Source organism: Indicator indicator, chromosome 15 (assembly GCF_027791375.1).
Source record: "Indicator indicator isolate 239-I01 chromosome 15, UM_Iind_1.1, whole genome shotgun sequence".
NCBI classification, from domain to species: domain Eukaryota; kingdom Metazoa; phylum Chordata; class Aves; order Piciformes; family Indicatoridae; genus Indicator; species Indicator indicator.
This window is the reverse complement of record NC_072024.1, coordinates 2,241,288-2,263,290: the sequence shown is the minus strand read 5'-3', so window position 1 is coordinate 2,263,290 and position 22,003 is coordinate 2,241,288. Positions and strand designations below refer to the sequence as shown.

Below are 22,003 nucleotides of genomic sequence, written 5' to 3'. Positions count from 1 at the left end.
ACCACTTCTCTGCCTCTTTGAAACACCTCCAGGGATGGGGATTCAGCCACCTCCCTGGGGAGACTGTATGGATGTCAAGCATAAAAATGTCAACTTTTCTGGAGATGTTAACATTCCTGATTCATCATATGGGTTCTTAGGGACAGTTTTCCTTTCTGCTGTTGCTCTGCACAGAGAGCTGTTTGACAAAACAATTATCCAGCTGTTGACATAGGAAAGGAAACACATTATACAGGTCATGCAAGTGTAGTTCTTAGGGGTAATGCCCTGAATAAGAAGTGCCTGACACCAGCCTGCTGAGCTTACTGGTTTCTGAGCTTTGCAGCTGAACAAGTAAAAAGCTGAAGCATTCAGGTGTCTCTATGCCCTCTCCACACATTCACACAGCTCACCAAGTCAGTTCATTTAGGAATTGCAGGTGAGAAACAAGCCTGGAATATTGTGATGTTCAAAAGGCTTTGATTTGGGTTGTTTTGTTTTTTTTTTTTTCCATTGGGAATTCTGATTTGGTTTTATTTTTCTTTTCTTTCAGCTGTTGGTCCAGACTTCTCCAAAACACTCTTGAAAAAGTTAACTCTGGTTAAAGTGGGTGGTGAAGTAATCATTGAGTGCAAGCCAAAAGCTTCCCCCAGACCTACTTATTCTTGGAAGAAAGGAAAAGACATCCTGAGAGAAAATGAGAGGTAATGTCTTAAAGTAACCATTTCTTTCATTAGCTTGCTCCACCCAGGGGCTTTCAGCATTGAAAGCTAAATTTGTCATTAATAGCTTCCCCAAATTGACTTGCAAATACATCTGAAAACAGCTCCTGTTCAGTCTCAAGGAGCTGGGGCTGATCTTTCTCTTCCCATTGTGTTCATTCCAGTCTCTGTGTACTATTAAAGTCTCCCTGCCAAGAACCTGATAAAGATACGTTCTCAAAAGCAAATATTTTTCTCTCTTCATTGCTCTAAATAAGCATTGTTTCTCAAAAAAAAAAAAAAAAAACAAAAAAACAACAAAACAACCCACAAATAGAATCCCCAGGAGATAAAAGCCTGTGCTGCAGATTGCACTGCTCTGCTACATTACTCAATGTCCCACAAACAGGAATTATTTGGGGTCAGTAATTAATTTAGCAGTCCTCAGGCCTGACTTGGGGGCAGATTTTTCAGGCTGCTCAAGTCATTTGGTTTCCTTTTTTTCTTCCCTTCCCCCCCAACCCCCCCCCCCCCCCCCCCCCCCCCCCCCGATTTTCTAGTTCAAAAGGAGAGTGTTAGTAGGAAGAAGGATCCTGCCTTTGAAATTTGCCTGTGTAGCTTTGCAGTGAATCACAGAATTGTCAGGGTTGGAAGGAACCTCAAGGCTCAGCCAGTTCCAACCCTCCTGCCATGGGCAGGGACACCTCACACTAGATCAGGTTGCTCAGAGCCACCTCCAGCCTGGCCTTAAAACCCTCCAGGGATGAGGCTTCCACCACCTCCCTGGGCAACCTGTGCCAGTGTCTCAGCACCCCCATGGGGAAGAATTTCTTCCTAACATCCACTCTGAATCTACTCCCTTCTAATTTGCAGTGATTTGTTGTTGAATGTCTCAAGGTGTGGTTGTATTCCCTGGGATTGATGGGGGAAATCCTGCTCCGTCAGGAAAGGTCAAAAAGGCAGAAATGACAGGAAATTGTTACATTTTTTATAAGCTTAAACCTATTAGAGCCCTTCTTTCATCTTGCAAAGTCTATTCTTAGCTCCAGCCAACCTGCTTGCAATGTATGTTGAAATATACACTGTGGTGATGTATTTGAGCATGCAGAAAGCTCATTTAGAGCCAGATGAGTTGAAAAATGAACTTACTCCTGATTTATCCAGCTCCTGCTCCCTGCTCTTTAAAGAGCTATTGTCCATGGACCATTTGACTTCCCCCCTCTTGGGATGAAAAGTGTTGGGTGGTAATTACACAGAGCTTCCTCTAGCAGTCATGGTACAAAGCTGTGTTGAGGTCACTGTTACAAGAGATCAAGGGATATTGATTTTTCAACCTGAAATAACTTGCTCATCTGCTGAAGGATTGTGCAAAGAATGAGAAGTATTAACCTCTGGAAGTTTTGGAGTGTCAGCTCCATGTGGTCCCTTCTGTGTTTCCTCATCCTCACCTGTGTAATCCATAGCTGAAATGTGCTCTTTACCCTGATCCTGTTTGGGGCATGGCAAAATTCTTTCTCTTCCTTTTAATTTTGGGGTGAAGGGGGAAATGTTACTTTAGTTGAGGAAAGGAAAGGGAAGGAATGTGAGCACTGTGTTTCTTTCTTGGTCACTGCCCTGCAATACTGCCCACAAAGTGATAATTATGGGGGTTTAGCACATCTGCAAACTTACCTAGTAGTTGGATGCTGTCATAGAGCCGAAACCCCCGGATCCTGATTTACCAAGGGAATGGGGCTGATGCACTGCTAGCAGAAGGCTAGATGGCAGCTTGTGTTGCCTGTGTGTTTGCTTCCAAATCACCTTTTTCACTAATTTTCAGTTAATTCTGGTTTGGTAATTGGTAAATAATTCAATTGGCAAACAATTAAGTTGTTTGGCAATCAAAACAAATTTCAAATAACCCCAAAATAATTAAATGATTGTTTGATTGTGGGACTTGATAATCTCCCCTATGAAGAGAGACTGAGAACCCTGGGGCCTTTCAGTCTGGAGAACAGAAGACTGAGAGGGGATCTGATCAATGCCTATCAATATCTGAGGGGTGGGTGTCAAGTAGTGAGAGCCAGGCTCTTTTTGGTGGTGCACAGTAATAAGCCAAGGAACAATGGGTACAAACTTGAGTATAGAAGGTTTCACCTCAAGATGAGGAGTAACTTTTTCATAGTGAGGGTGATGGAGCACTGGAGAAGGCTCTCCAGAGGGGTTTGTGGAGTCTCCTTGTCTGGAGACTTTTTCAAAACCCACCTGGATACATTCCTGTGTGGCCTGCCCTAGGTGATCCTGCTTTTGGCAGGGGGCTTGGACTGGATGATCTCTGAAAGTCCTTTCCAACCTCTAATATTCTGTGATTGGCTGTAGATGTTTTAGCTGCTTTCTACCAAGGTCAGGAGAGGATGAAATGTAACTGAAATCCAGCAGGTTTCTTCAAAGCTTTGGGAAAATAGACAGCTGGGAAAGGAGAGGCAATTATTTCCTCTTGGTGAACCCCTGTCACCATGGTAGACATGAGGGTGTCCACACCACCCTCATGTGGTGTGCACATATTTATCTAGGGAGTATAAGGCTGCACCTACAGCATTTTCCTCACCAACCCTCTCCAGGAGGCAACCACAGTCAAAAAGACCTTGCTGAATAACTTGCTGTCTGCTGGTCCCAGCTCAGGCAGGCTCCAGGCAGTGTCTGGGGGGTTGGGTTGCCTCAGTTCTCTGAGCAGCTCAGCACTGAGTTCAGATGCAAAGCACAGCAAGGCTGAGGTGTTGATGCCAGTGGCCAGGCACGCCGTGCCAGAACTGGGAGCCTCCCAGCCAGGCATCCAGCCCTGGCTGGGAAACCAGACGTGAAATGTGCCTAAGCAGGTGTGAAATCTTCTGCTCCTTCAGCCCAGGGGTTTTTCCAGCAGCCAGATCACCCAGTGGGGCCTCTCTGGCAAGATGTCTTAATGAGCACTGCTCTGTTGACTTGGCACTTGGACCTGTTTAGTTTTTCCACGCAGTTGGTTGTGTCTGCAGTGGGGCTGAGGGTGTTGAATCCTGGCCATCGCCTTTATGAACCACTCCATCCTCCCAGTCTCCACCTGGAGACTGTGTGAAATGCACAATTAAGAAATTATCTGGTCTCATGTGGCTGTAGCATTGTTCATCAGCACTGTGTGACTCCCCCAGCTGGAGAGGCTAAGTGTTTGGTCCTCTGTTTAACCCTGCTGTAGTTCTGTGTTCTTCAGTTCCTGAAAAGTGATCTCCTTGCTGCCACCCCGGAGGACAGCAGCATCAACTGGAGTCCAGTCCTAGTGCTTCCCTACACCCACACCTAAGTGTGGGGGCTTCAATATGTGCAAATATAGGAAGAAAGATGCCAAGAAAAGCTGTTGCTGAAATCTCTTCATCTAGGGCACAAACCAGCTCTTTAGACAGGCGTGGGAGAAGAAACTTCAGTGAAATCTCTACTTAAACTGATGAGTTTCAGAGAAGCACCTGAACATCTGGATGCTTCTCCAAACTGAGCTTGATCATGTGAAGCTTAATCAATACAGATGGCCCTTCCAATTCCAGATGGAGTTAAAAGCAAAGTTAATGTGTCAGCCCTGGCTTTGAATCCTGATGTACAGCCTGACTGCTACCATGGCAATCCAGCATTGCTCCTGGGGCTGGTGTGACATTTCAGATGGAGTGTGATGTTAGGGACTCCTTGCTGGAGATCCAAATAGTGTCTGCATCAAAACTGTGCTGCTGGGATTCTTGCTCTGGAGGCTGCTGCTGTCCAGGAGGCAAAATAAAGTGCATTGTTCAGAGAGCAGAGACTATCAGGGAACAAAAAAAGAGCTTTACTGGTTCAGGTTTGATGTTCTTCTCTGGAGGCTGAGGTAGTGTGTGCTGCACCCCTAATGAATAATGTGCCCTGAAGGCATCACTTACTGGTGCTTCAGATCTGTGTGATTGTGTTATTAGAAATTTTACCCTGGGGTACAATTATATTGTTGCAGTCATTAAAGGCAGTTCCTCTCCATAATAATGGAAATCCTGCCTTGGAGGCCTCACTGAGTCAAAATGCTGCTAGTAGCCTGACTCCAGAAGGTAAATGTGTGATAGAATGTTAGATAGAAACAGCTACAGCACAGATGTAGATACATTGCAAATGCTGCTTGCAAACAAAGACTATTTCTGTATGGGCACAGAGATCATTTTCTGTCATGGAATCATGGAATGGTTTGGTTTTGGAAGGGACCTTAAAGGCAAATCACATCCTGGGCTGCGTCAAAAGCAGCATGGCCAGAGATGGAGAGAGAGAGGGATTCTGTCACTTTGCTCTGCTCTGGGGAGACCTCACCCTCAATACAAGAGGACATGGACCTGATGGAGCAGGTCCTGAGGAGGGCCATGAAAATGATCAGGGGGTTGGAGCACCTCTGTTATGAGGACAGGCTGAGGTAGCTGGGGGTCTTTAGCCTGGAGAAGAGAAGGCTCTGTGTGAGACCTAATAAAGACCTTCCAGTACCTGAAGGGGCTACAAGAAGGCTGCAGAGGGACTGTTTGCAAAGTCCTGCAGTGATAGGATGAGGAGCAATGGCTTCAAACTAGAGCAGAGCAGATTTAGGTTGGATGTTAGGAACAAATACAGCACCATGAGGATAGTGGAACACTGGAACAGGTTGCCCAGGGAGGTTGTGGATGCCCTCTCCCTGGAGGTGTTCAAGGTCAGGTTGGAAGGGACCTTGGGCAACCTGGGCTGGTGGGAGATGTCCCTGCCCGTGGCAGGGGATTGGAACTGGATGAGCTTTAAGGTCCCTTCCAAACCAAACTATTCTAGGATTCTATGATCCTCCATCCCTCATTACTTCTCACTTGGGACAACTATTTCTGGGCATTGTGTTGTACATATTTTTCAGGAGCAGGAGGAGAAGTCATGGCAGTCAGATTGGTCTTGCAGGATTTCATTAATCCTCTCATAATAATTCCATCACATCTCATGCAACAACATTGCATAAATTGGTTACTGAGGCCAGTGCTTGAAAACCTTTGTTTTCAGGTGATCTTATCACAGAAGCCTTTCCATTGGTTCCTAATGACAGTGTGGCTGTGTCAGTTGCAAGCACAAGCAGCTCATCCTCGTAGGGATGGGAGCTCAGGAGCTGTCTGTAGTCACCAGCTCACTCCTGAGTGCAGGAGGGAGAATCAGTCTCAACATGATTAGAGACAAATCCTGGAGCTAGGCAGACAAGAGTGCTGCCAGCTGAAATTAAAATAAGCCTCTGTCACAGCCACGCTCCTAACTGCTGCAGGAAGGTCCTGCAATGGAACTGTAATTCTCTTTGAACTGAAGATCAGGAAGCATTTTACAACTAATTAAAAGGGGTTAATTCAGCAGTTCATTCACAACAGTTCATTGCTGAGCAGTTCAATCTCCCTTCACTTTCATACAGTTCTCCATAGCGCACACACACAAAACCCAAACAACAGTGCAGCCCAACAAATCTGCAGGTGCAGCCATGCAGGTTTGAGGGTTCAGGAGTGGTGGAGTTTAAGGTTGGAACTGAGACTGATCCTTCCCCTCTACTCTGCCCTAGTGAGGTTGCATCTGGAGTTCTGGGTCCAGTTCTGGGCTCCCAGGGCAAGAGAGGCAGAAATTACTGGAGAGAGTCCAGTGGAGGCTACAAAGCTGCTAAGGGGAGAGAAGCATCTCTCTGAGGAGGAAATGCTGAGAGCCCTGAGGCTGTTGAGCCTGGAGAAAGAGCATTCTGAGAGGGGATCCAGTCAGTGCTGATCAATAGCTAAAGGGTGGGGGACAAGAGGATGTCTATGGGATGGAATACCTTTGCTGTGCAGTTGAGGCTCCCCTGTCCTAGTTGCTTCTCCCCCCAGGTGCCACCTTCCTGTCTCCAAAGGAGGGGCATAAGCTGTGGCAGTGCCCTTGGTGTGCCTAGGAGCAAGTCTCAGGCAGAGGCTTTGTGCAGCCCAGCCCTTGGCAGAATCTCTGCCATCAGCTTCTGCCTGCTAGGAGCATCCCCTGGCTCTGCAGAGCTGCCCTGAGCTTCAGAAGGTGCATCACTGAGCAAAGCCTGAGTTGGGAAGTCACAGCACTGACCAGGACTGGCTCTGTTCTGCTCTGGCTCAGGCCAGGACATGTTTTCTCCTTGGAAACAGTGAATGCACATTAGGTGCTAGACTCTTTTCAGTGGTGTCCTGTGATAGGACAAGGGGTGATGGATACCAACCTCCACCTAACATGAGGAGAAACTTCTTCACTGTGAGGGTGACAGAGCCCTGGAGCAGGCTGCCCAGAGAGGTTGTGGAGTCTCCTTCTGTGGAGACTTTCAAGACCCATCTGGATGTGTTCCTGTGTGACCTGCCTTAGGTGATCCAGCTTTGGCAGAAGGGTTGGACTGGATGATCTCTGGAGATCCCTTCCATCCACTACCATTCTGTAATTCAAAGACTCTGTGAAGACCACCATCCACAGTGTTCTTCATCCCTAGTGTTCCCCTAAAGCTACTGGAAGTCACATTTACTCTGCTACCAGACATACATGCAGTCCAGGGCAGAAAAATAATTGTAAGCCCTTCAAACAAATTGTTCCTCTCCTGTTCCTGTCCATGTGAAGCTCTTACATCATTAGAGCTGCTCCTTTGTGGTGCTGTGCAGTGCCTGCATTGTTTATAGCCCTTAATTGTAGGGAAGGAAATTCACAGCAAACAAATGATGTTCTGTGCTGGTAGCAAAGAACAGCAAAGTGTCCAATTAAACAACCACTCACTAGGACTTGTATAATAGCATCATGCGGTGTACCTTATGTTAACTATAGTTGCTGTATGAGTGGCACTGTGGGGTAGTGCATGGTGCTGTCCTTGTGTAGGCATGGCTCGTGCTTCTGGGTTATGGTGTCCACTGGCGCACATGGTGCGGGCATGGCGGGTCTTGCGGGGGGTGCGTACGTGATGGCGCCGGCATATCGATTTGAATATATGAGGTTTGCTATGGGGGTATGAATGAGTGAGTCGGTAAGTGATTGAGTGGGTGGGTGAGTTAGTGAGTGAGTCAGTAAGTAAGTGAGGGTGGAAATAAGTGGGTAAGTGAGTAAGTGAGTAAGTAAGTAAGTGAGTAGTAGTAAGTAAGTGAGTGAGTAAGTAAGTGAGTAAGTAAGTAAGTAAGTGAGTAAGTAGTAAGTGAGTGAGTAAGTAAGTAAGTGAGAAGTAAGTGAGAAAGTAAGTGAGAAAGTAAGTGAGAAAGTAGTGAGAACGTAAGTGAGAAAGTAAGGGAGTAAGTAAGTAGTGAGTAAGTAAGTAAGTGAGTAAGTGAGAAGTGAGTGAGAAGTAAGTGAGAAGTAAGTGAGTAAGTAAGTGAGTAAGTAAGTGAGTAAGTAAGTGAGGTAAGTAAGGGAGTGAGAAAGTAAGTGAGTAAGTAAGTGAGTAAGTAAGTGAGAAGTAAGTGAGGAGTAAGGGAGTGAGAAGTAAGTGAGAAGTAAGTGAGAAAGTAAGGGAGTACGTAGTGAGTAAGTAAGTGAGTAAGTAAGTAGTGAGTAAGTGGGTAAGTGAGTGCGTAAGTGGAGTAAGTGAGTGAGTAAGTGGTAAGTAAGTGAGTAAGTGGGTAAGTAAGTGAGTAAGTAAGTGAGTGAGTAAGTATGTAGTGAGTAAGTAAGTAAGTGGGTAAGTAAGTAGGTGAGTAAGTAAGTGAGTGAGTAAGTAAGTAAGTGTGTAGTAAGTATGTAAGTGAGTGAGTAAGTAAGTAAGTAGTGTAAGTAAGTGAGTGAGTGTGTAAGTAGTAAGTGAGTAAGTAAGTGAGGAAGTAAGTGAGAAGTAAGTGAGTAAGTAAGTGAGTAAGTGAGGGAGTAAGTGAGTGAGTATGTGAGTAAGTAAGTGAGTAAGTAAGTAAGTGAGTAAGTAAGTGAGTAGTGAGTAAGTAAGTGAAGTAGTGAGTAAGTAAGTGAGAAGTAAGTGAGTAAGTAAGTGAGAAGTAAGTGAGTAAGTAAGTGAGAAGTAAGTAAGTGAGTAAGTAAGTAAGTGAGTAAGTAAGTAAGTGAGAAGTAAGTGAGAGTAAGTGAGAAGTAAGTGAGAAGTAAGTAAGTGAGTAAGTAAGTAAGTGAGAAGTAGTAAGTGAGAAGTAGTAGTGGAAGTAAGTAAGTGAGTAAGTAAGTAAGTGAGTAAGTGGTAAGTGAGTGAGTAAGTGGTAAGTAAGTAAGTGAGTAAGTAAGTGAGTAGTAAGTAAGTAAGTGAGTAAGTGTAAGTGAGTGAGTAAGTGGAGTAAGTGAGTGAGTAAGTGGATAAGTGAGTGAGTAAGTAAGTGAGTAAGTAAGTAAGTGAGTAAGTAAGTGGTGAGAAGTAAGTGAGAAGTAAGTGAGTAAGTAAGTGAGTAAGTAAGTGAGTAAGTAAGTAGTGAGTAAGTAAGTGAGTAAGTAAGTGTAGTGAGTAAGTAAGTAGTGAGTAAGTAAGTAAGTAAGTGAGTAAGTACGTGAGTAAGTGAGTGAGTGAGTAAGTAGTGAGTAAGTAAGTAGTGAGTAAGTAAGTGAGTAAGTAAGTGAGTAAGTGAGTAGTAAGTGAGTACGTAAGTGAGTAAGTGAGTAAGTAAGTGAGTAAGTAAGTAAGTGAGTAAGTAAGTAAGTGAGTAGTAAGTAAGTGAGTGAGTAAGTAAGTGAGTGAGTAAGTAAGTGAGTGAGTAAGTAAGTGAGTGAGTAAGTAAGTAAGTGAGTAGGTGAGAAGTAAGTGAGAAAGTAAGTGAGAAAGTAAGTGAGAAGTAAGTGAGAAGTAAGTGGAGTAAGTAAGTGGAGTAAGTATGTGAGTAAGTAAGTAAGTGAGTAAAGTAAGTGAGTGGAAGTAAGTAAGTGAGAAGTAAGTGAGTAAGTCAGTGAGAAGTAAGTGAGAAAGTGAGTGAGAAAGTGAGTGAGAAGTGAGTGAGAAGTGAGTGAGAAAGTGAGTGAGAAGTGAGTGAGTAAGTGAGAAAGTAAGTGAGAAAGTAAGTGAGAAGTAAGTGAGAAGTAAGTGAGTAAGTAAGGGAGTAAGTGAGTAAGTAAGTAGTAAGTAAGTGAGTAGTGAGTAAGTAAGTAAGTAAGTTAGTAAGTAAGTGAGTAGTAAGTAAGTGAGAGAGTAAGTAGTGAGAGCGTAAGTAAGTGAGTGAGTAAGTAAGTGAGAGAGTAAGTAAGTGAGTAAGTGAGTAAGTGAGAACAGTCAGTGAGCAGTAAGTGCGACAAGTAAGTGGAACAGTAAGTGGAACAGTACGTTGCGAACAGTAAGGGGTAAGTACAGGGAGTACAGTACGTGAGTAATGCCGTGGTACAGTAAGTGAGTAAGTACATTACAGTCAGTAAGTGCGTACAGTAGTGAGTTGCGTAAGTAAGTACGTGGGTAAGTAAGTAAGTGGAAAGTAAGTCCGGGCACGTGCGCAGTGAGAACGAGAGCACGTGAGCTACCTAGTCCGCAAAGTACCAGTGCGCCGTACACGAGAGCACGTAAAGAGGACAACGTCACGAGACGCACCGTCTAGAGACGACGACCAGTGCGCCACGACAATGAGAAAGAAGTCCGGGCGTACGTCACGTGCTTCCGTAAGAGCGTAGTCCGTGAGCATGTCATTGCTTAAGTACGTGAGTCCGTTAGTGGTCGTGCGGTGGCGTAAGTGCGTGCGTCGTGGCGTAAGTCAGAGGTGCTCGAACAGAACGTTCTTAAGTGCGTCGTGAGACCTTCGGGCAGATGAGTCCGTCCGTCCGTGTCGACACCAATGCAGACAGTACGTGCGAACCGTCAGTAAGTACGTTCAGTCAGTCACCGTACTGAGGGAGTGCGGGCGTTCCGTCCGTGAGGGAGTCCGTTGGCGAGTCCGTGCGCGCGTACGTGAGCACGTAAGTGAGCCACGTACAGGGCGATAAGTAAGTGGTACAAACCCACAATCACCAACAACACCGTACAGTGCGTACGTACGTGAGTCAGTACGTCAGGTGCGTCAGTCCGGAACCAGTAAGACAGTAGTACAGTACAGTCAAGTACACGAGCGTCCGTGCGAGCGTCAAGTGCGTCAGTCAGTGAGTCAGTCCGTAAGTTCTCCGTCAGTGACGTCCGTGAGCTCAGTACACCGTCAGAAACGGGCGTGCGCAAAGTCAGTCCCGTGCACCAATTGCGACACAGTCAGTGCGCACATGTACGTCAGTTCGTAGCAGACGTACGTGAGTCGTGCGAGCGTGGCGAGAGTATGTGCGTGAGTTCGTGAGTCAGGCCGTGCGTGCGTAAGTACGTAACCGTGGAGTACCGTGAGACAACCGTACGTGCAGAACGGTCAAGTGGGAACCGTACCGTGCGCCAGTAAGGGGTACGTTCGGGCGTAAGTAAGTAGAGTGAGTCAATAAGGTCAGTCCGCGCGACGTCAGTACGAGAGTCCGTCCGTACGTACGTAAGTGAGTACCAGCGTAAGGTGAGAACGAGCAGTAGGATAGTGCGTCCGTGAGAAAGTCCAGTGCGCCAGTACGTGAGCACGACTCGGGCGACGTGATTAAGTGCGTGGTACCGTTCAGTACCGTCCGTGGGCGTAAGTACGTCCTGAGTACGCACAGTCAGTACGTGCGTACGTCCAGTCCGTGCGTCAGAGGGTCAGTGGGTGAGTACCGTTGGTGCGTGGCTCCGCGCGTGCGTTACGTGGGTACGAGCTTGGTCCTAGGTCACGTCAGAGCGTCTCCGTTGGTGAGTACGTCACTTCGGTGGAGTCACCAGTCCGAGCGTGCGGTCCGTCCGTACGAGTGTAGTAAGTCTGTGGTACGTATTAGGCGGCGTCCGTAGGTTCGTGCGATTTACGTCAAGGTCAAGAGCGTCATAACATTGCGTCCGATCCGTGCGGGAGACCGTGGGTAGTGTGTCCGTAGGTAAGTGGTCGTCAAGTGGATCGTCAAGTCTGTGAGTTACGTAAGTGAGTAAGTGAGTCAGTATCGTGCGTGAAGTCAGTCGGATATGTCGTTCAGTGCGTACGTCCGTTAGTGAGTAAGGTCCGTTCGTGCGTAAGTCCTGAGTGCGTACAGTAAGTACGTGACCCCGTCAGTGCGCACAGTCAAGTGGCGAAAGTCCGTGAGAAAGTCAGAGAGCCGTCAAGTAAGTTGAGTACGTAAGTCCGTAGTACAGTCAGTGGTGAGTCCGTAAGTGAGTGCGTATGTCAGTGAGTTAAGTACGGTAAGTGGTCAAGTTAGTGGGTGGTGCCGTCCGTGAGCACACGTACCGTGAGCAGGTACAGTGCGAAAGTCAGTGGAAAGTAATGGAGTAAGTCGTATGTAAGTGCGTCGGTAAGGCCGAGAGGTAAGTACGTCAGTAAGTAGTTGGTCCTTGCGTCACGTACCGTCCATTGCTGTAAGTAAGTAAGTACGTGGGGTAAGTCTAAGTGGTAAGTAACGTGAGAAGTCACGTGTGTCAGTAACAGTGGTAGTGCGTGAAGTGAGTACGTCAGTGAGTGAGTCCGTACGTCCGTGACGTACTCAAGTAAGTAAGTCAGTCAGTGCGTAGTGGCCTAAGTTCGTGAGTAGTGCGTAGTAAGTGAGTAAGTGACGTGAGTGGTAAGTCAAGTGCATTGCTAGTTGCGTCAGTAAGTGCTTGAGTGACGTCAGTACTGTAAGTATTGAGTACGTACGTCATAGGTGAGACCGTCAAGTGAGCAGAAAGTACAGTGAGTGCGTACACGTACCGTGCGTGACGTAGTACGGTAAGTGAGTACGTCGAGCACACCACGGGGTTCAACAAAGGGTGAGAACAGTCCGTGCGCCAGTACGTGCGCACGTTTACGTGTCAGCAAGTACGGGAGTCTGTACGGGAGTCACGTGACGTAGTAAGTAGTGGGTACAGGTAAGTAATTGCGTTAGTAACGGTACGTGAGCAAGTAGTGCGGGAACGTACGTGAGACTCAGTGGTGAGCACGTGCGGAGACAGTGCGAGCGACAAGAAAGTGAGTCTAAGGGTCACGTGCGAAAGTAGTGAGCAAGTACACGTGGCGACTAGTCAGGGAGTACAGTGGTCAGTGTCCGTAAGTACTGTACGTCACACCGTCGTTAATAAGTAAGTACAGTCAGTACAGTACGTCAGTGAGTAAGGTAAGTACGTGCGAGCGTAGTTCGTGCGCGCGTCAGTACGTGAGAGCTTACAAGTATCGTGAGACGTCAGAGCAGACAAGTCAAGTGGCAAGTAAGTACGCACGTCCGGGCGCACAGTCAGGGCGTAAGTCAAGTGCGTCCGTCAGTGCGTACACGTCACCTTACGTTCCGTACGTGAGTACCGCTAAGAGCGAGCGTACGTCAAGTACAGTGGGTCAACAGTATAGTAAGTGCGACACGTCCGCACGAGCGCAATCGTGAGCACGTGCGAATGGCACGTGCGAACTTGCCGCAAGTAGCCAGTGAGCCGTGCGCACAGAACTAGTGCGCGACACATTACGTGCAGAACAGTCAAGTGGCGGCCCGACCTGGAGTCAGTACAGTGCGTCAAGTCAGTCAGACCAGTACAAGTTAAGTTCAGTAGCGGGCGTGAGGGACGTCATAAAGGTGGGGCGTCCGTCCGTGCGACAGTCAGTGAGCAAGTAAGTGAGAAGACAGTGAGCCAAGACCAGAGCGACCAATCCGGGAGTCCGGACAGTGAGTCAGTCCGATGCGATAAGTAACGTAAAGTCCGTAAGTACGTACGTAAAGTGCATTCAGTAATATAGAGTAAGTACGTAGCAGTCACGTCAACGTGAGTCAGTACGTGGTCAGTCAGGTCAAGTCAAGTTCCGTGCGTCAGTGCGCCCGAAGTCAGAGGAACTTGCGCCAGTACGTGCGCAAGTAAGTCCGACCGTCGTCAGTCCGTGGTTACACGTTGAGTGCGTGCGTGATAGTACGTGAGTGATGACTTGCGTACACACTTCAGTGCGTGGGCGTTCGACACGTCCGTGCGAAAGTGCGACGTCAAGTGGACGCCAAAGTACAGTTGCCTAGTCCGATGATGCCGTACGGGCGTACCGATCGGGAGTCCGTAAGTGCGTGCGTAACCGTAGTGACCGATCCGTGGTGCGAAGTCAGTTCCGTGCTTCAGTAACGGACCCGTGAGTCCGACAGTACGAGAGCCAAGGCACGTCAGAGAGATCGGCCGTACGCACAAGGTAAGCACTTCAGACAGTCCAGTCACGTGCGTCCGTCCGTCCGTGCGTGCGACCGGTACGTGCTTGAGTCGTACAGTGAGTGCGTTAAGTACAGTTAGTGAGTCACGTCACCGACCGTACACGTAAGTCAGTGAGTGAGTACGTAACGTGACGTGAGTCAGGTCACGTGGTGACGTCAGTCATGGGAGTGCAGTCGTACGTCCGTGCGAACGTCGTGAGAACGTACGGGGAGCCACGTAAGGTGTGAACCGTCAGATGCAGCACGTCCGTCAAGTGCGTACGTCAAGTGAGTCCACGTGAGTGGTCAGTAAGTGAGGTCTCGTAAGTACCGTGGTAAGTACGTGCGTGGGTCACGTAACGGACCGTGCGTGGACAAAGTCCCTGTGAGTGAGATAATCAGTCGTGCGCACGTAAGTGCGCACGTAGTGGACGCCCGTCCGTTGACGCCCAGAGTGGAAAGTACAGTAAGTCCAAGTACGTCCGAAAGTGAGAGAGTAATTACGTGCAGTGGTACGTGTAATACGTGAGTACACACGTCCGTGACGTCCGTGACGTACGTACGAGGTGGTAAGTCAGTACGTAGTTCGTGAGTACAAGTACGTAATTAAGTAAGTACGTGCGTGCGTACGTCCGTGAGTGAGTCATGTACTTTGCGTGCAGTCCGTAAAGAGCGAGAGTGAGCCCTGTCACACGTGCCGCAAGTTCATTGAGAAAGTCAGTGAGACAGTAGAAGTCAGTGGAGTACAGACGAGCGGCTCAGTACAGTGAGTCCGTCCGTCAGTGCGTAAGTACGTAGTGAGTCAGTACGTAAGTGAGTAGTCAGTCAACGTGAGGTCAGTACGTCCAGACAGGCGGTTACAGTCAAGTACGTCCGTTCCGTCCGTGAGCGAGTAAGTAAGAGCGCGTGACGTGAGCGCGTCCGTACGTGCGTAAGACCGTGGAGGTACGTAGTCAGTGCGTCAGTCGTATGTGAGTACGTAAGTCACGTGAGATTAGAAGTAAGTCGCAGAAAGGCCTACGTCACGACAAGTCCTTGCGTGAGAACAGTAGTGGTGCGTACGCGTCCGGTCAAGTGAGTTAGTAAGTCAGAGCGTCAGTCAAGTGTGAGAAACGTAGTTATGTGAGTACGTCCGAGCGTCCGAGACGTTGAGTCAAGTAAAGTACGTAAGTTAGTGACGTACGTCCGTACGTAAGTTTGGTGGGTCATTCAGTAAAGATCACTGGTCAGTAAGTGGCAACGTACCTTGCTCACGTCCGGGCTACAAGTCAGGCGAGCGTACGACACGTGCGCGAAGTTCGTAAGTTCGAGCGTGTCAGTGCGACAACGTACCGTGAAAGAACGGTCAGTGCGCAAAAGTCCTTGCGCCCGTCACGTGAGACCGTCAGGGCGTCCGTCCGTGCTTCACGTACGTGCGTACGTACATTCAGTCCGTCCGAGAGTATGTAAGTGCGTGAGTAAGTCCGTCCGTGGGTTTCAGTAAGTCAGAGCGAACAGTCGCGTACGTGAGCCCGTGGTGGGCAACGTGAGCAAGTGGCGCCAGTGAGACAGTGGCAGCGTACGTGCGCCCATGTCAGTGGCAACGTCCGATGAGCCCAGACACAGGGCGTACGTGAGAGTACCGTCCGTCTCGAACATTCCGTACGGTAAGTGAGGGCGTGCGGGAGACGTCCGAGCTGGTGTAAGTAGTGCGGAATCCGTCAGGGGCGCCAGTACCGTGAGACCACGAAGTGCGCACCGTCTTGCGCAAGTCAGTGAGCACGTCCGTGAGACACAGTACCGTGCGCAACACACCTCGGGCGTAAGTACGAGAGTCGTAGTGATTCAGACCGTGCTGTAACAGGTCCGTACGTCAGTACAGTGAGTCAGTGACGTCAGTCCGTACGATCTAGAGCGACTAAAACTGTAGTGAGCACTTGACTAAAGTCCGAGCGCAGTCCGACCGTCCGTAAGTCAGTACGTGAGTACGTGAGTGAGTTGACGTGCGACCGTGCTTTGTGCGTCCGTAAGAGCGTGCGTCAGACCGAACGACTACCGAGACGCCACGCGAGCGCAAAGTCCGTGGGCCCGTCCGTGTCACCGTACAGGTGCGTCAAGAACGGGCGACCTACAGAGCGCGCGTCCCTAGACCGACGTTCGTAATCCACCGACCTTGCTTCCTTAAGAAAGAGCGAACCGACCGACGATCTTCGGCCGGTAAAGAGAGGACGGGACGTACGAAAGTCACGGCCAGTCCGCCCGTCCGTTCAGTGCGTGCAGTCAGTCAAGTCCGTGAGTACCGTAAGTCATTGAGTTCTTCCGTCTGTGAGTACCGGTTCCGTAAGTGAGAAGCGGTCCGTCCTATGCGTTCTTCAGACCTTAGAGTGCAGTCAGTTACGTATACGATGCGACGTTCCTTACGACACATTACCGTCCTAGAGAGGAGACAGTCACCGTGCGTGCGTAAGTAAGTGAGTGAGTAAGTACGTGGGGCGGTACGTAAGTCACGTGGACCGTCCGTGAGAAACGTAGTGCGACAGTAAGTTGCGAAAGTAGTGAGACTTCCGTAGTGAGTCAAGTCAGTGAGCACAAGTGGTGAGAAAGTAAGTGAGTAAGTCGTACGTTGAGTAAGTAAGTAAGTGAGTAAGTACATGACTTAACGTAAGTAAGGTACGTAGTCAAGTGAGCCAGAGTAAGTCAAGTAGTGGCTAAGTACAAGTACGAGTGAGTCTCGTCCGTGAGTTCCGTGCGTACAGTAAGTGAGTGACGAACGTCAGTAAGTACGTTAGTGAGTCAGTCAATAAGTCACAGTAGTACGTTCAGTTAAGTCACGTACGTAAGTGAGTGAGTAGTACGTGCGTGAGTCAAGGTCACGTGGTGGACCAGTAAGTCCGTGAAGCCCGTCCGAGAGCCACAGTAAGTGAGAAAGTCCGTGAGCCAGTAGAGCGACAGTTCCTGAGACAGTAGTAGGGAGAACGCTAAGTAAGTGCGTAAGTAAGGTACGTGCGTCGTACGTGCGTCACGTAACGTACGTGAGTCAGTAAGTACAGCCGTACCGTCAGGCCAGCCGTCACCTTCAGAAAGTCCGTCGTGCGAAGAGTCAGTTCCGTGCAGAGGTAGTTGCGCGAGTCAGTACGTAGAGTCACGTCAGAGGTGAGTAGCGTACGAGCGTTTAGTCAGTACCGTGCGTATCTTACACGTACGTGCGAGGTCCGTCACTGTGCAGTAACGGCCTACGTCCGTCCGATCCGTGCGTAAAGTAAGTCAGTGCGTCCGTCACGTAGGTGCGTCCGTCAGTCCGAGCGTACAGTACGTCCGTGCGTTCTTACGTCAGTGCGTACCAGTCAGTCAGTGAGTAAGTTCAAGTATGTGAGGAAGTAAGTGCGTACGTGGTGCGTAAGTACCAGTCCGTCCGTTCGTGCGTCATCGTACGTTAAGTCAGTTAGTGAGTAAGTCCGTCACGTCACGTAAGTCCGTGCGCCCGTCAATTTGCTAAAGTCCACGGGAGACGTACGTAGTACGTCAACCGTAGTACCGTTGGCTACCAGTCAATGAGTCCGTCCGTCCGTGAGACAGTCACGTGGTTGCGGTTCACGTTAGTGGGAGCGTCACCGGTTAAGTGGGTGACGTCACGTCACTGGAATGCGCCGAACAGTGCAGTGCGCAAGACAGTACACGTCCGTGCGGCCGTCAGTCCGTCAGTACGTCAGTCCGACAGACCGATGCGTACGGTACTTGAGACAGAGCGTGGCGACCAGTACGGTGGCTTGGAGCACTGACAGTCCGTGCGACAGAGCGAACCGGACGTGCGCACTGCCTATGCGCCCTGTGCCGTGCGCCCGTACCGTGAGGGACAGTCAGTGCACGCACAGACCGATGTAGCAAGTCAGTGCGCCAGTCCGTGTCTACGTGCGTCCGGACCGTGCGTCCGATCTAGCGTACCGTGGACCTAGCGTGACACTGACCGTTCCGTACCCTTCACCGATCCGTGTGACCTGACGGTACAGTCTGGAGACCATTCCTAGCTTCCTACCTACATCCACCTGGCCGTCCGAGGGTCACGCACTACTATCGACCGATACCTACCTTGCTACCGTTGGTTCCTACCTATCCGAGCTTTGTACCGTCGTGCCTTTCCTACTACGTATGTACCTATCCTTTCAACTATGGTACGCTCTTTGTCTACCTTTGGTGTTCTACCTACCATGTGCTTCGCGTTGTACTATGCGGGCTGTCGTTGGGACCGGCACTACCGTACCGACCGACCGATCGCCCGAGGGAACTTTCGTTCATAGCTTGCTTCTTACCGTCACGTCCGAACGACTAACTATCTTCCGACATAAGGTGCGACTTCAGACCTAGCGTGCTTATCGTACGGGGTATCCGAGGTACATTCGTAGCGACCGAGCATTCATACCGTTTCCTTTATAGCGTGGGGTCCGATCTTCCTAATTCTATAGCCCTACCTACCTACCTAACTACCTACCTATCTACCTACCTACGTATCTATCTACCTACCTATCTATCTACCTACCTGTTTACCTATGTACCTACGTATCTACCTATCTACCTACCTACCTATCTCCCTACCTTTCTACCTACCTATCTACCTATCTACCTACCTATCTGTCTACCTATGTACCTACCTATCTACCTATGTACCTATCTACCTGTCTATCTATCTACCTACCTATCTACTTGTCTAGCTACCTACCTATCTATCTACCTATCTGTATCTCTCTACCTATCTACCTACCTACCTGCCTACCTACCTATCTGTCTACCTATGTACCTACCTACCTATCTACCTATGTACCTATCTACCTGTCTATCTATCTACCTACCTATCTACTTGTCTAGCTACCTACCTATCTATTTACCTATCTGTCATCTACCTATCTACCTATGTACCTATCTACCATCTATCTATCTACCTACCTATCCATCTACCTACCTATCACCTATCTACCTACCTACCTACCTATCTACCTATATATCTACCTACCTATCCACCTACCTATCTACCTACCTACCTATCTCTCTACCTATCTCTCTACCTATCTACCTATCTATCTACCTGCCTACCTACCTATCTATCTATTTTTTTTTAAGCTTAAAACCAATAAAAACACAGAGCTGCAGCATATGGTGGCATTTACGCACAGAGTTCAGGCCCAGCAGAATTTGGAAGTGGAAAGAGTGCGCAACCATCTTGGACCTTGGCAAATCAGGTTCAGGAGGGGGAAGGACACTTGCAGAAAGTGATCACAATTTGTTTTCAGAAGGGTTTGTTATGGTTTGTGTGCTGCAGAAGTTTCGGTAATTTAGGTCCAGATTTTTTCACATATTAATTACTGCTCCCCACTGTAGCCTACAGTCAGAACTGTTCTAGAAGGGCAAAGTTCAGGTTTAGAAGTCCTGGTGAAAAGGACTTCTGAAAAGGAGAAAGGGAGATGAGTATTTGACTACCTGTTTATGTGAATATATTTTAGTTTTATATATATATAGTTTAAATATATATTCGTTTTGAACATGTATCTTTTGATTTCAAGATACACCTTTTTATTTCAATATACATCTTTTTTATTTCTATATATATCTTTTTATTTCACTCTATTTAGGGGGAATGGAGGGGGGGGGGGCAGAAATAGAAATGGGTAGATTCAGATTGGATGTAAGGAAGAAGTTTTTCCCCATGAGGGTGGTGAGACTCTGGAACAGGTTGTCCAGGAAGTCTCATCCCTGGAGGGTTTTAAGGTCAGGCTGGAGGTGGCTCTGAGCAACCTGATCTAGTGTGAGATGTCCCTGCCCATGGCAGGAGGGTTGGAACTGGCTGATCCTTGTGGGCCCTTCCAACCCTGTCAATTCTATGATTCTATGATATATCTATTTATTTCAAGATATAATTTTTATTTATATATATATTTTTTTATTTCAATCTCCTTTTCTTTTTTTTTTTTTTTTTTTGGGGGGGGGGGATCTGTGGAATTTCTTTGTTTGTTTGTTTTTTGGGGTTTTGGGTTTTTTTAATGTTTCCCTCTCTGGAGAGATTCAAAACCTGCCTGCACATCATGCTGTGCAGCCTGCCCTAGGTGAACCTATTTTAGCAGGGGAATTGGACTAGGTGATCTCCAGAGGGTCCCTTCCAACCCCTACCATTCTGTGGTCTGTGAAACTGGGAAGGAGATGTAGGAATCTGGTGAGGATTCAGGAGTTTGTACCTACCCACAGAGAAAAAAAACATCCAAAGCTGCCCTAAAATCCCAGTCTCATCAGAGCAATCACAAGAATCATAGAAATCATAGAATGGTTTGTGTGGGAAGGGACTTTTAAAGGTCCAGTCCAACTCCCTGCAGTCCGCAGGGACATCTGCAACTAGAGCAGCTTGCTCAGAGTCCCAAACAACCTGACCTGGAACATTTCCAGGGATGGGACATCTCCCACCTCTCTGGGCAACCTGGGACAGGATCTCACCACCCTCAGTATAAAACATTTCTCCCTTCTCTCCAGTCTAAATCTCCCTCTTTGAGTTCAAACCATCACCCCTCGTCCTGTCACAACAGACTCATCTCAAAAGATGCAATCTGCTGCTCAGTGCCCACCAGGAAGATGAAGAGCCCCATTCCCATGGCTGGAGGACACCAGGCAGCTGTAGCTGTAGTGCCCCTTGGCTCTGTTAATGCCCAGCTGTGCCTGCAGGTTTTTGGTATGAGCAATGAATGTGTATTTGTTCCCAGGGAAGAACAGCACTGGACACAGGCAGCTGCTGCAGGGATGATGCTCAAGTCCTACCCCAGGGGAAGCTGAGCTTCTCCATCCTGTCCTGAGTGTCCAGGCTGGCATGAAGACAGCAGGAGTCACAGGGTGAAGCCCAAAGTAGCAGCCTCTGCTCCCAGGAGCTGAAGGGATTATGGCCAAGGACAGCTCTCGCCTCATTTATTTTTTTTTTTTTTTTTGTCATCTTCCACGCTTCAAAATCTTTTCAGATTCCAGAGACCTTTCTGTCTGGAAGAGGTCAGCCATGGTCTGTTTCAGAGGTTCCATCCTAAGGACCTCTTTCCCAGGACTGTTGCTTTACAGACCTCCTCAGGTATTAGTTTTGTAAGAGGAATTTTAACATATTCACTTGGATGCTGCAGAGAAGGAACAGTTGTGAAGCCAGACAAGAAAAGAAAGGCTTTTCTCTCCTCCTTTCAGTGCTTTGAGTTTAAAACACAAGTTGTAGAAATTCCAAGTTTTTCTTTTTCTTTTCATTTGTTGCCTTGAGTCTTTCTGATTAGTGGTTAATTACTTGAAACAGCCAGAAAGAAAGTGGCACCAGGACAGACAGCACATCTTTGCCAGCCTGCTGCCAGCCTACAAACCATGGCAATAATTTTATCCTGATTACTTGAGAGATGAATTGCCAGAAGTTGGCTTTTGAACAGCACAAAAGGAAACCTCAGAGGGTGCTTTGCATTAATTGTGTTGACTGTCTTTTATTTTATTTTTTTTTACATAAATCACATGTGTAATTCCTCTAAAGGCAGGCCAGGTAACCCAACCAGCAATAACTTGTCAGGTTCTCATTCCATCCTGCTGAGGCAAATATGAAGAGTGATACCCTGCAAATAGCTTCTTGAAGTTTGTATTGAGAGTGCAGCATTCATTTGTTGGTTTCAAAGACAGTGGCAGAAGATGGCTCTCTTTCCTTGGAACATCCAAAGACCTGCCCTGGCAACTTACTTGAACAAATTTTCTACACAAAGAGAACTACAGTGAACCAGGGAACTACTTGAGGTCTTGGGAAAGCAGACATCCTAGGCTTGATGGCCCCATGATCACAGACTATATCACGATCATGGACTATATCACGATCATGGACTATATCCCAGCAGAAGCTGGGTTTAGCTTAGGCTTGATGGACTCCTGATCATGGACTTTCTCCCAGCAGAAGTTGAGTTTAGCTCAGGCTTGATGGCCTCATGTTTGTGGACTGTATCCCAGCAGAAGCTGAGTTTAGCTCAGCCTTGGTGGCCTCGTGTTTGTGGACTATATCCCAGCAGAATCTGGGTTTAGCTCAGGCTTGGTGGCCTCGTGTTTGTGGACTATATCCCAGCAGAAGCCGAGTTTAGCTCAGGCTTGGTGGCCTCATGTTTGTGGACTATATCCCAGCAGAATCTGGGTTTAGCTCAGGCTTGGTGGCCTCGTGATCATGGATTATATCCCAGCAGAAGCTGAGTTTAGCTCAGGCTTGGTGGCCTTGTGATCATGGACTATATTCC

General features: G+C 48.1%; 1 protein-coding gene across 1 annotated transcript in view; it reads left to right on the top strand.

Moving 5' to 3' along the window:
• The window catches only part of CNTN4 (contactin 4), a 161,650-nt gene that overhangs the window by 72,301 nt on the left and 67,346 nt on the right, over positions 1-22,003 (top strand). The window contains exon 9 of the mRNA XM_054387607.1: positions 533-683. Coding sequence (XP_054243582.1) covers positions 533-683 — 151 coding nt within the window. The remainder of the gene's footprint in view (positions 1-532; positions 684-22,003) is intronic.